This window comes from Malus domestica, chromosome 14, assembly GCF_042453785.1.
Source record: "Malus domestica chromosome 14, GDT2T_hap1".
Classification (NCBI taxonomy): Eukaryota; Viridiplantae; Streptophyta; class Magnoliopsida; order Rosales; family Rosaceae; genus Malus; species Malus domestica.
The window spans coordinates 17,791,066-17,805,441 of NC_091674.1; the positions used below are offsets into that span (position 1 = coordinate 17,791,066).

The window sequence follows — 14,376 nt, forward strand, 5'->3', positions numbered from 1 at the left end:
CACCGGAAATAAAGCATCAACTTTATAGCTTTACCCGATGCATCTCCCGGATCCCATACACACTAGCGGATCCATTAAGGGGCAAGGGGGGTCAGCTGACCCTCCGAACTTCGATGAACGTCCATAGATATCTTAAGTGCTGACCCTCCGAATTTCGGTGAATGTTCATGGATACCTTGAGTGTTGCCTTTTTGAAGATTAGAGTTGGCTTCATACTTGCCCTCCAACCGACTTCAGGCCTACCAAAACCCGATGAATGTCCATGAATACCTTGGGTGCTGCCCCTTGCATACATTAACATGTCTGTAGTATGCATTTTCAAATGACTTCAGGCCTAACAAGACTCGATGAAATTGCGATATGCATGCTATTTTTTGTATAAAAAAAATTGCACGCTCTGTGCGCTACTCTTATTAACCCCCTTAATATTATTTCCTAGATTCGCCACTGCCCATACATGCTGAAATTCACGTATAATACTGCAAAAATGGACGAATGTCGCATGTAGATCAACACCGAAAGCATCAAAGTAGCTCCTCATCAAATCAGATGTAACAATGCAGTAAAAAAGTGGTTTACACATAGTCAAAATTTTCACATCCACTTTTCTTGCCATTAGAGAACAACTGCTTACAGAGGCGTATAACCTGCAACTTGGCTTCTAACTGCAGGAGCGAGAAACTCATACCTTTGTCTATGTCATCGCAACCATTCAGATAGGGTGGTGAATCATCGGAGTTGATAGAAATAGAGACCACCGGCGGCAGCACATGAGAAGGCAGACTAGTATGGCCAAAAGGCAACGAAGTAATCCGCTCGGTGGCGGCGGTGTAGTTGGCCTCCACCACGGTGGTGGTAACAACCGTCTGCACAGGTGCTCCCGGTGCAAACTACAACCCGAAATATGTAAATGGGCTAAAACTATACTAAATGGGTTAGGCCCAATAACAACACCCCTTCCCAGACATTTGCAAACAGCTTCCAATGGCAAACGCCCAGCACATTCACCGCCATCCTCCTCCCTCACTGACCTTTCGACTTCCTCAAGAGTCAAGAGCCACCGCAAACCAGTAATTTAATTTATTTATTTATCTAAGATAATATTAGAAAAGTCAATCCCCACTCTCAGCTCCCAATGTCTTCAGGTCCGAGCTCCACAAATTCAACTCCCACTCTCACTCCGATTTCCCCTTCGCCTTCTTCAATCTTGATCCTCGTTGCATAAACCCTAATTTTCTCTAATTCCGTTTCTCTTTCTTGTCTCGCAAGCTACAGTTCGCAGGCGAATGGCGAACCTGGCCAATTCCGTGTGCTTCAAGCACTCTGCTGCTCTCCGGCTTCCGCAGCAACACCCAGCTGATCGCCGTTCTTCTCCAATCGGATTCAGGACCTTCCGCCGAAGCTACGTTGTTTCGTCCTCAGATTTCACCAACGAAAACCGAGAGTCAGTCGTTCAAAAATTCAATATTTTCAGCTTTAAATTTGGATTTTGCATCAATATTTGAATTTTTAGTTTTGGGTTCTCTGGAATGTGTGTGTTTGCAGGTTTGTGATTGTTGGTGGCGGCAATGCGGCTGGCTATGCAGCTAGGACTTTCGTCGAACACGGAATGGCCGATGGACGCCTCGCAATCGTGTCGAAAGAGGTAAATCAAATAAAAATTTTCCTTTACTTTTTCTTTTGTAAATTTTGTTTGATTTTTGTTGTTAGAATGTGAAATTGAAGTTAAGTTTTGGTGGGTTCTGTGAACAGGCCGTTGCGCCTTATGAGCGTCCTGCTTTGACGAAAGGCTATTTGTTCCCTTCGGATAAGAAGCCAGCACGATTGCCTGTAAGCTGCAATCACACCTTGAGTTTATGAATTTTGAATATATTTACGAATATGTTTTGGAGTTTAGAATTTGAAACCTTATTATTGTAGGGGTTTCATACTTGTGTTGGATCCGGTGGTGATAGGCAAACACCTGACTGGTATAAAGAAAAAGGGATAGAGGTAAATTTTATAACTTTTTCGCGACTCCTGAAACTGCTAAAAAGTTCATTTTTACGCATATTTGCAACTGTAATTCTAAGATGTTGCTTTTCCGCAATTCTGTTCAGATGTTCTATGAAGATCCCGTTACAAATGTTGATATTGAAAAGCAGACACTGACTACAAATTCAGGCAAACTGCTCAAGTTTGGATCACTTATAATTGCTACAGGATGTACAGCCTCAAGGTTATTTCAATCAACTTCGTAAATTTCTGATTAGTTAGATGTATTGTAAGTGCTACTAGATTGTACGAATCTAAACTGAAGCATATCTGCTTCCTTGCCTGTTATGTATTCAGATTTCCTGAGAAAATTGGAGGAAACCTACCTGGTGTTCATTATATTCGGGATGTTGCAGATGCTGATGCACTAGTATCATCATTGGTAAATTTGATATTAACTTGTTTTTTCTGTTTGTCATACTAATTATTATGATTGTTTCTTTCCATGTTACAATTAATAACTGAAATGGCTATATAAATATTGAAATGCATCCAGCTCATTAATTTTTGACACAACGTTATGAACATTACCTGAGATTATTGAAATGCATCCAGCTCATTAAATTTTGACACAACGTTATGAACATTACCTGAGATTAGGGTGAAGTCCCACATAACTTTCACAACCGTATGCTATTTGAAGCTTAGTTGAACAGCCCTTGTTGAGTTTCGTTTGGCGCTTTGAACGTACTTTATTCAAATAAGGCTGACTAGTTTGCTTTTGTTCCTATCTTGTAGAGTTGGGGTGTTTCCTTACTACTTGTATGACTTTAAAGCCTGCGTGTTTTGGCGTTCCATCTGCTTTAGGAGTGTGAAGATTGTTGTTCCCTGCAATTTATTCATTTATAAAGGAGACGCCCTACACAAATTAAGTGCAAACCTTGTAACTAGTTTTACAAAGTTTAATTGTTCAGCAATTTTCTTTTGTTAATTGTTATCTGATCACTTGCTCTATTCTTGAACTATGTTTTATCAAGGTTTGCTTTGTTGTTTGGAATTTGAACTATGTTTTATTGAGGCTTGCTTTGTTGTTTGGAATCATATGGCTTGTTCGTTTCAGTAAAATTTCTCATCTTCTTTCCCAGGAGAAAACACGGAAGGTGGTTGTTGTTGGTGGTGGTTATATTGGTATGGAGGTTGCTGCAGCTGCTATTGGTTGGAAACTTGATACAACGGTATGTGTTAAATTTAACTTGGTGCTTTTTATGTTTGTTGGGTTGAAGTAACAAAATCAGATGAAGTAATATAAATTTCAAGTATGTAAAGTCTTGACCTACATTTTCGATTTTCCTTCTCTTATTTTTTTTCCCTTTTATGAAGATCATATTTCCAGAAAACCATCTGTTGCAAAGATTGTTTACTGCTTCGCTTGCCCAGAGATATGAGGAATTCTACCAAGAGAATGGTGTTAAATTCGTAAAGGTACTTTCTCCTCCCCCCCCCCCCCCACTTTTGTAAATTTGGCACCTATCCTCTGTGTAGTAATTGCCATTCAGCCTGGCCTTTAAAGCTCATTTTATGATGGACCAGGGTGCCTCAATTAAAAATTTAGAAGCTGGTGCTGATGGACGTGTAAATTATGTTAAGCTTGAAGATGGAACTACTATAGAAGCGGACACAGTGAGTTTTCCATTCCCACACATCTTTTGATATCTGGCTTTTTTATTATTGTGTCACCTTGCGCCTTACATCTTGGATAACTATTGAAGTTTTTCAATGATTTTCATGTTGATTAAAACTAATAAAATAAAGTATATGAGGAAGTTCATGAAATTGGAATAGTTTTGCTTCTAATTCTTTCATTTTTTTCAGGTAGTTATTGGTATTGGAGCAAAACCTGCTGTTGGTCCTTTTGAAAGTGTCGGTTTGGATTCCAGTGTTGGTGGTATACAGGTGCAATTCTTATGCTGTCACAAGACTCGCAACTGACACTTTGCATTTTGTTTTTTGAGCATATGTATTATGAAAATCATGGACAAATTATTTGCTTTTTATCAATTGCAATAACCATCTTAGACAATGGATGGACTCATGACCATATATGGGTGGCATGTTTTACATTTTAATGTCCCGATAAGCTGAATTTTGATCAGGATAAAAGAAATCCTGCATTTAGCAATTTATCTTGGAACAACAATATAGTCAAAATATGATTGCCAGGTTTAATTCAAATTGAATGTGCATTTGCTATTTTGTATTACTTATATCTTTGTACTTTAAACCAAGGTTGATGGTCTTTTCCGGACGAGGATACCTGGAATCTTCGCAGTTGGAGATGTTGCAGCATTTCCATTGAAGGTATGTTTTTGTTAAATCAAGCAGAAAATTCTTTCGTAATCAAAATTCTGAAAGAAAAATATGTTTTGCAATGAGCAGATGTATAACCGTATAGCACGAGTTGAACATGTAGATCATGCTCGTCGATCTGCACAGCATTGCGTTAAGGCTTTAGTGAGTGCACAAACTGACACGTAAGTTAGACTCTCCACATGTGTATCTTATTCTCTAGATAGAGTAGTAGATGAATTTCGCTTTTCCTGATTCGTTTGTGTTGACACTTCCTTATTGATGATTTTTATATCTGAACAAATCCAGATATGATTACCTCCCATCTTTTTACTCGAGGGTGTTTGAATATGAAGGAAGCCCCAGGAAAATATGGTGGCAATTTTTTGGGGACAACGGTACGAATCTCTAACATTGCATTTTTAATCTATAATTTTTGAGTTTATTTTTTGCTACATCTCAGTTAGTCCCTTCTCGTAGTTCACACTGTTATCATTTTATTGAACAGTTGGAGAGACTATTGAAATTGGGAATTTTAATCCTAAGATTGCTACTTTCTGGATAGATTCTGGTAAAGATTCTGTTTCATACACGCACATATTCCCTCTGTCATTCTCTGCATATGTATTGGTGTATTTAATTACAGCTGACATGGTAAGTTTATTCTTGTTGCGCTTCAGGCAAATTGAAAGGTGTTCTTCTTGAGAGCGGAAGTCCCGAGGTACCTTTTGTTTTGTTTTACTTCTTGGCCTTCCCCAAGGTTTATGAAAATAGGAAACAGATTCAACTGACTATCAAGGTTTATGGTTTAGTTGTCCAAAAGGAGAAATTTTAAAGTTTATATTTTGATGTGATGTATTTTGCCAGCATTGTCCTAAGACTCGTAACATCTCATGTTGTGTTGTATAGGAATTTCAACTCCTTCCGAAACTTGCAAGGAGCCAGCCTATTGTCGATAAAGCCAAGCTTCAGAATGCATCTTCGGTTGAGGAGGCACTGGACATTGTTCAGTCGTTGTTATAGGTTGAAGTTGCGGTTTAGTGAAGAAGATTGCAGCTTATTTATGTCAATCATAACGCGGAGTTTCACATCTATACATGCTGATGTTTCAGTAGGGAATAAAAGCTTCTTCCATGGCCTCAAGCTTCATTTAACTTTGGTGAAATTTACGGTAGTTGGTGCAGCGATGCATATCGGAAGAACACAGATAGAGAGAGGTGTAGTTTTCCATTGTTATGGGGCTACTTGTCAGTCAGTGTTCTTTATCAACAGTTGTTTGCTGCAAGTTATGTAGCTTGATCGAACTACTCATGTAAACGTTTCTATTCGATTTTAATACAATTTCAACCGTTCAACAAAAAAACTTACCGCAACTACAATCAATTAAACTATAGCCGCATAATTTAATTGCAATGAAGTTATTAAAATATAATCACAACTATAATTCATAATATTGATGAAACTGGTCTGGCAGATGACATCAGTGCTTATGATGGATGTGGAGATGTTGGCGTTCTGACTTTTCTAACTGGATTAGAATGGGACATAATTTTTTTTTTTTTTTTTTTGGGGTCTGAGATTAAGACATAATTAAAAGAAATTATGTTAAATTATTGAAAAATATAAAAGAAATTATATAAAAGAAATTGTGGAGTAGATGACACTCGCCATCGATATCCCAATTGCTGATATAATCAACAAATTCAATATAATTTTGTGATGCAATATTAAGTATTTGATGGGGAAATTTCATTGGTGGTTTTATTTTATTAAAGTTGTGACAGAAGAGACTTGTTCTTCCCCCTCTTTTCTTTTTCATCATTTCACTGTCAACCAAGTTGGTTTTAAAATTTGCTTCAAATGGCTCATTTACTTATCAACTATGAATTAGCCATACCCTAATGTCCTTGAAGTTTTGACCATTTTTTTTAACATACAAAAATATCACTAGACTTCACACCACGTGATAATGCATAGGAATTTTTGAACTAAACAAGTTTATGATTTGATCAATGAATCATAACTGCCTCTTGCATACTTATATGATTATGAACATTAGTATTCGTCGTATAACTTATTAAGATATATAGCAATTAATAACTGTGAGCCACCTTTGTATTGACGACTGGCACTAATATCTCTATTATCATATATTGAACTTATTTTTATTTTATTTTTAATGAGATTGGACATATCACTTATGCTGAAATTGACAATGCAAGTAGGTCTGGCAAACGGATTGTGTCAGTCGTGTTCATGTCGTTTTCGTCAAACACCTGTTATCTTAACAGGTCGTGTCGTGTCACACTCATTATCTTAACGGATCCTTAATAGGTCGGGTCACTTTAAAGTGACCCAACCCATTATGATCCGTTAAGAAAAATATATTTTTTTCTTAAATTTGCACATACCACACATTGCCATATAAATATTATTTCAAAACATTAAAACATATTTGTCGTTTAAGTACTACATCTACACCCGAAAATAGAGCCTAATAAACAAACATCCATACACTACTATTCTATTACAAAATATTAAATGTGCAAGGATATGCAACAAAATGAAAGAGTTTTTGTTTTCACGTTGTGAAGTCTTTCTCAAAAGTTTAAACATTGTCAATGGAACTCAGAGCTTGCATGTTCTTCTTTTTACAAAATCCTCAATTTTCATCTATCATCATGACATAAAATTTTGTGGTATCTACTAATGTAAATATTTTAAATTGAAGATCGAATTCATTCATTGTATTCATATAGGGTCAAGGAGTGTAGCTGTAAAAAAATCATCAAAATCGAAGTTAAAATAACCGTTAAATCATGATTTTTCGTTAATAACCGTCGAAAAGTATTGTCCCGTTACTTGATCTATGAATGTTTGTTTTGGTGATTTTTGGCATATGCGATCTTGAAGTATATACAAACAAGTTTGACGGTTAGATCGTTGAAATTAGTTAGTTTCGTAGAATTTGCATCCCATCAAAACGATAGATTCACTAACACTTAGAGTTTATTTATACTTTCATTAAGTATAAATATAAGATTTTGTGGTATCCAGAACTGTAAATATTTTAAATTGAAGATCGAATTCATTCATTGTATTCATATAGGGTCAAGGAGTGTAGCTATAAAAAAATAATCAAATCGAAGTTAAAATAACCGTTAAATCGTGATTTTTCGTTGATAACCGTCAAAAAGTTTTGTCTTGTTACTTGATCTCTGAATGTTTGTTTTTTCCAATTTTTGGCGTATGCGATCTCGAAGTATATACAAACATGTTTGACGGTTGGATCATTGAAACTAGTTTCGTAGAATGCGTATCCCATCAAAACAATAGATTCACTAACACTTAAGAGTTTATTCATACTTTCATTACTAGTATAAATATTTTAAATTGAAGATCGAGTTCATTCATTGTATTCATATAGGGTCAAGGAGTGTAGCTGTAAAAAAATCATCAAAATCGGAGTTAAAATAACCGTTAAATCGTGATTTTTTGTTAATAATCGTCGAAAAGTTTTGTCCCGTTACTTGATCTCTAAATGTTTGTTTTTTGCAATTTTTGGCGTATGCGATCTCGAAGTATATACAAACATGTTTGATGATTTTATCGTTGAAACTAGTTTCGTAGAATGCGTATCCCATCAAACAATAGATTCACTAACACTTAAGAGTTTATTCATACTTTCATTAAGTATAACATAAGATTTTGTGGTATCCATTAGTGTAAATATTTTAAATTGAAGATCGAGTTCATTCATTGTATTCATATAGGGTCAAGGAGTGTAGCTGTAAAAAAATCATCAAAATTGGAGTTAAAATAACCGTTAAATCGTGATTTTTCGTTGATAACCGTTGAAAAGTTTTGTCCCGTTACTTGATCTCTGAATGTTTGTTTTTTGCCATTTTTTGCTGATGCGATCTCGAATCATATACAAACAAATTTGACGGTTGGATCATTGAAATTAGTTTCGTAGAATGCATATCTCATCAAAACGATAGATTCACTAACACTTAAGAGTTTATTCACACTTTTATTAAGTATAACATAAGATCCACTAGTGTAAATATTTTAAATTGAAGATAGAAGTCATTCATTGTATTCATATAGCGTCAAAGAGTGTAGCTGTAAAAAATCATCAAAATCAGAGTTAAAATAACCGTTAAATCGTGATTTTTCGTTGATAACCGTCGAAAGGTTTTGTTCCGTTACTTGATCTCTGAATGTTTATTTTTTACGATTTTTTACGTATGCGATCTTGAAGCATAGATAAACAAGTATGACGGTTTTGAAATTAGTTTCGTAGAATGCGTATCCCATCAAAACAATAGATTCACTAACCCTTAGGGCGTGTTTGTTTGACCTTCTTAGGGGGGACTGGACTGGACTACACTAATTGGTATTGTAGTCTGATGTTTGGTAGGGGCAAGGATTAGGTTTAATGGGATTAGATCCGACTCGCACGGATTAAACCCCTCGCTAGGAGTTCTTAGCGAACCACCCCAAAAACGTCCGGATTCGTAAGACCTCATCCCTCACGTCGTCCTCCTCATCTGATTGCGCTCTTGCGAGAAAGAACCTCGGTCATCCTAGGAGAGAGTGTCGTCGACGTCCTCCTCCCTCACGTCGACCTCCTCATCCTCATCTCTGCGTCCTGCTCGCCGTCAGCTGCATCCTGGTCGCCCTCATCTGCATCCTGCTCCTCATCTGTTCCTCTCGTCGTCCGCTCCCTCGTCTTCACATAACAGATCTGCTCGCCCTCATCTGCCTTCAGTTGTCTGGTAAGCTTCGATTGTTCGATTTTTTTCGTCGATTTGGGTGGATTTTTTTCGTCGATTTGGGCGGATTTGTTTTGGGTTTGAGCTTTATTTGATTCTGCAGTTGAACAAATTTTAGGGTTTTGATATTTAGGTGAAATTGAGATTAGAAATTGGGGTTTTCATAAAGCTTGGAATTTGGGGTTTGAAATTTGGAATTTGGGGTTTTCATAAAGCTTGGAATTTGGGGTTTGAAATTGAGATTAGAAATTTGGAATTTGGGGTTTTCATAAAGCAGTGTGTGTGTATGCAGTGTGTGTGCGTGTGTATGTATGTATGCAGTGTGTGTGTGTGTGTGTGTGTGTGTATGCAGTGTGTGTGTGTGTGTATGTATGCAGGGTGAGTGTGTATGTATGCAGGGTGTGTGTGTATGTATGCAGGGTGTGTGTGAGTGTATGTCAGTGTGTGAGAGTGTGTATGTCCGTGTGAGTACAGTGTGTGCATCTGACCAGTGTGTGTGTGTGTGTGTGTATGTATGCCGTGTGTGTGTGTGTATGTATGCAGTGTGTGTGTGTGTGTGTGTGTGTGTGTGTATGTATGCAGTGTGTGTGTGTGTATGTATGTATGTATGCAGGGTGTGTGTGAGTGTATGTCCGTGTGTGAGAGTGTGTATGTCCGTGTGAGTATGTGTGTGAGTGTGTATGCAGTGTGTGAGTGTGTATGCAGTGTGTGTGTGTGTATGCAGTGTGCGCATCTGACCAGTATGTGTGCAGTGTGTGTGTGTGTATGTATGCCGTGTGTGTGTGTGTGTATGTATGCAGTGTGTGTGTGTGTGTATGCAGTGTGTGTGTGTGTGTATGTATGTATGCAGTGTGTGTCTGTGTGTATGTATGTATGCAGTGTGTGTGTGTGTATGTATGTATGCAGGGTGTGTGTGAGTGTATGTCCGTGTGTGAGAGTGTGTATGTCCGTGTGAGTATGTGTGTGAGTGTGTATGCAGTGTGTGAGTGTGTATGCAGTGTGTGTGTGTGTATGTAGTGTGTGTGTGTGTGTGTATGTATGCAGTGTGTGTGTGTGTGTGTGTGTGTTTGTATGTATGTATGCAGGGTGTGTGTGAGTGTATGTCCGTGTGTGAGAGTGTGTATGTCCGTGTGAGTATGTGTGTGAGTGTGTATGCAGTGTGTGTGTGTGTGTGTGTGTGTATGCAGTGTGTGTGTGTGAGTGTATGTCCGTGTGTGAGTGTGAGTATGTCCGTGTGTGTGTGTTAGTGTGAGTGTGAGTGTGAGTATGTATGTGTATTTTGCACATTTGTCCATGAGTGTGTGTGTGTGTACTTGGTTTATAACCATGATATTACAATGTGAATGTTTTGTATTGTGTGGGGTTGATGCTGAATTGCAATTTTTTGTGGTTGTTGGTTGCAGAGAAGAGGAGCATAAACGGAAGGCTAAGGCTAAGGCTACTGCATTACAGGTGTCCTTTAATTTCCCTCTTCACATGCAATGCCTAGCAATGATAGCAATCCTCATACTAGTGTTCTTAGACACATGTTTATAGATGTATAAGAGTAGAACATTTTGAATATGATGTCTCAGGTTAATGATAACCTTTTTTTTTTTCAACGCCACCTGTATATTTGTTGCCTCGGGTTAATGATAACTTTTTTTTTTCAACGCCACCTGTATATTTGTTGCCTCGGGTTAATGATAACTTTTTTTTTTCAACGCCACCTGTATATTTGTTGCCTCGGGTTAATGATAACTTTTTTTTTTCAACGCCACCTGTATATTTGTTGCCTCGGGTTAATGATAACTTTTTTTTTTCAACGCCACCTGTATATTTGTTGCCTCGGATTAATGATAACTTTTTTTTTTCCAACACCACCCGTATATTTGATGCCTCGGATTGTGACTTGCTAGTTACTTTGATCTAGTTCATTTCGTATCATAATCACTTCATTTCCATCACCCTTAATAACAGTAAATATTACATATATAATGTCCTTAATTTGTTTTTTGTTTTTTTTTTTGTTTGGATAGATATGGATCGAAGGAAGCTTTTATTGATCTTATTGTTAGAGATGTCTTATTTGGAGACAATTTGCATTTGTACGATTCTTGTGTTGATTATGCTACGTGGCAAATAGAGACATGTTGAACGACCCACATTGACTAACCGTTCACTTATTAGACGAGAGATTAGTTTGTGTTATCTGAATGGTATAATAGGGAATACTGATACTGAATGTGTCAACGAATTGAGAATGGATAGAAGGACTTTTGGCATATTATGTGACTTACTTCGATAAGATGGGAGGGTAAAAACTGATGGTTTGGTGTCTGTAGAGGAGTAGGTGTGTATGACTTTACAAATATTAGCACATCATACTAAGAATCGTAGTGTTGGCGGTAGATTTTATAGGTCGGGAGAGACTATAAGTAGGTATTTCAATATCGTATTGCAAGGAATTTTGCGATTACAAGGTATCCTACTAAAAGTCCCTCAGCCTGTGCCTATTGATTCTACATATCCTAGGTGGCGATGTTTTAAGGTATGATGAGAATTTTTTTTCATTTTCCCTAAGCTTTAACTCTTCATTCCCTTTGTATAAATTAACAAAAACTTTTTTTTTTTTTTTTTTTTAAGAATTGCTTGGGAGCATTGGATGGAACACACATTGATGTGCATGTACCTGAAATTGACAAACCAAGATACCGAACAAGAAAGGGTCGAGTCGCAACTAATGTGTTAGGTGTGTGTTCAGGAGATATGCAGTTCATATATGTGTTTCCGGGGTGGGAGGGTTCCGCATCAGACTCTAGAGTGCTACATGATGCAATTATTAGGCCTAATGGTTTTAAGGTACCAGCGGGTAAGACTATTACTTAGTCTCAACTTTGTAAGTTAGGTCTAGTTCTTTTTGTCAACTACAAAACACTAATAAGGTCTGTTTTTTTTTTTCATTAGGTTATTATTACCTTGTAGATGGTGGTTATACAAATGGTGAAGGATTCCTTGCACCCTATAGAGGAATACCTTATCATTTATCTGAATGGGAGGGACGAACACCTTCTAATAAGGAAGAATATTTTAACATGAAGCATTCTAAGGCAAGGAATGTAATTGAACGCTGTTTTGGCTTGCTAAAAGGAAGGTGGTCGATACTAAGGAGTCCATCTTTCTATCCGATAAGGACACAAGGTCGAATAATTACCGCTTGTTGCCTACTACACAATCTTATTAGGCAAGAGATGTCTGTAGATCCAATCGAGAATTTGCCAATAATAGAAGATGGACAAAATACAGAAGAAGGTGAATATGTTGGTAGTGTTCAAACATCTGACCAGTGGACTGCAAAGAGGAATGACATGGCTCAGGAAATGTATAACGAGTGGAGAGCAATTAGGAACCAGCAACCGAACTAGCTATATGTGTTAATGATAACATTTTATTTTAGTATTCCTTTTTATCATGCATTTGTTAGATATTAGCACAATGATTGGATGGTATGCAAATTAATTGGATATTATGCAAGTTGATTGGATATTATGCAAATTGATTATTTGTATGGTATTTTCCTTCATTAAAATATTTTTTGTTTAGGTATGGATAACGAAAATATTTTGAATGCTACTCAAGAGCCAAAAGGAAGAAGGCGTAAATGAGAAGCATTTGAGGAAGAAGTATTACTAGGAGTTCTTGAGGATTTTGTTGCTCGGAAGCAACGGTGTGACACCGGTGCTTTCAAACAAGGTACTTTGGTTGAAATAGCAAAAGCTGTCAATGTTTTATGTCCTCATTCAAATATAAAGGCAAATCCACATATTGAGTCCAAGTTGAAGAAATGGCAAAAAACATATAGTATGGTCGTTGACATGATAAACACAAGTGGATTTGCATGGAATGATGTCAAAAAGTGCGTTGAAGTTGACAGTGATGACTCATGGCAAACTTATGTGCAGGTTCATATCCTATTTTATTTATACATTAGTTATATTATTGCTGCTATATTTGGTACGCATGCTAAATTTTAGTTTTGCTATGTTGATATAATCTTAGAGAAATAAAGAAGCCGATGGATGGAGAAGCAAACCTTTTCCACTGTTTGATAGATTTGCATATATATTTGGAAAAGATCGGGCTACGGGTAATGTAGCCGAAACCCCTGCTCAAATGGTGGAGGAACAAAGTCATGATCATGTTGGTGAAAGTGATATTGGAGGTGAAAATTTTGTTTCTTCAATGAACCAACAAAGCCAACAAAGCACCCCATCTGAAAATAGCCAAAGAAAGAGGAAAAGAGCTGTGGGAAGTTCAAGTGATGGAACCAAGGTAATTATCAGTGGACTGAAAGATTTTTATGTTGAAAGTGGGAAGAGGATGTAAATGGTAACTGAAGCTTTAGTTCAAGGTACTGCAGATCATACTGACATAGCTAATGAACTTGAAGCAATGGGTCTCTCTCCTATGGATCAAATTGATGCATTGTCTCTTATTTTGGATAAACCAAAAAATGTGGGAGTGTTCAGGGCAATCAAACCGGAACTCAAGAAAGTGTTCGTCCAAAGGCTTTTAAGCGACAACGCAAGCGGATGAGGATTTTGGCTAATGTTAACATGGATGTATTTTATTAATGTTAACATGGATGTATTTTATTAATCATACAATCTTATGTTATGGCTTATAACTTAGCTTTGCACTAGTATTTTGGCTTATGTTAACTAGCCATTTTGTAAATTATGGAGATCTATTTTGGCTAATGTTAACTAATGTTAATTAGGATTTTCTAAATTATGGAGATCTTCTTATGTACTTGTATTTGTTGAAGTTGCATGTATTGGGCACTATTATTTTTCTTCTGTTGGGTGATAGAGTTTAAACCAAGCTACATTTGCAAATTAAACCCAATTCTATTAGCAGGTAATAGAAACAAAACAATTGTCAATTTTTTTTAAGATTCATAATATACATGGCAAAAATATGCTCCAATTAACCCATATCATGAGATTTGTAGCATTACTCTATTACACAATGGCAAAAATTTGTAGTCCTAGTCTAAGCAAACACAAATCTGGTGAACAGTACTGTTTTTCTTATCCTGCTTCTTAGTCCGACATTACACTAAACGCTTCACTAAGTTAGTCTAGCTTAGTCCAGTCTAAGCCAGTCCAGCTTAGTCCCGGCAGCTAGTCCAGTCCGAGACAGTCCGGCGCAACAAACGCACCCTTAGAGTTTATTTATACTTTCATTAAGTATAACATAAGATTTTATGGTATCCACCAGTGTAAATATTTTAAAT

General features: G+C 36.9%; 1 protein-coding gene and 1 long non-coding RNA gene across 2 annotated transcripts; both read left to right on the top strand.

Moving 5' to 3' along the window:
• The first annotated feature begins 649 nt into the window (after positions 1-649).
• LOC103411764 (monodehydroascorbate reductase, chloroplastic/mitochondrial) lies at positions 650-5,631 on the top strand. The gene is made up of 16 exons (XM_070811594.1): positions 650-1,444; positions 1,546-1,645; positions 1,753-1,830; positions 1,921-1,992; positions 2,100-2,218; positions 2,332-2,416; positions 3,120-3,209; positions 3,355-3,456; positions 3,565-3,654; positions 3,847-3,927; positions 4,261-4,332; positions 4,411-4,505; positions 4,630-4,718; positions 4,829-4,891; positions 5,001-5,041; positions 5,230-5,631. The coding sequence occupies exons 1-16, from the start codon at positions 1,287-1,289 to the stop codon at positions 5,341-5,343; spliced, it is 1,449 nt and encodes a 482-aa protein (XP_070667695.1). The 5' UTR covers positions 650-1,286; the 3' UTR covers positions 5,344-5,631.
• A 3,027-nt stretch (positions 5,632-8,658) lies between these two features.
• Positions 8,659-13,868, top strand: LOC139191078 (uncharacterized). Its single transcript, XR_011575214.1, has 4 exons — positions 8,659-9,101; positions 10,502-10,550; positions 12,681-13,039; positions 13,137-13,868. It is a non-coding gene; the product is annotated as an uncharacterized lncRNA (long non-coding RNA).
• The last annotated feature ends 508 nt before the right edge of the window (positions 13,869-14,376 follow it).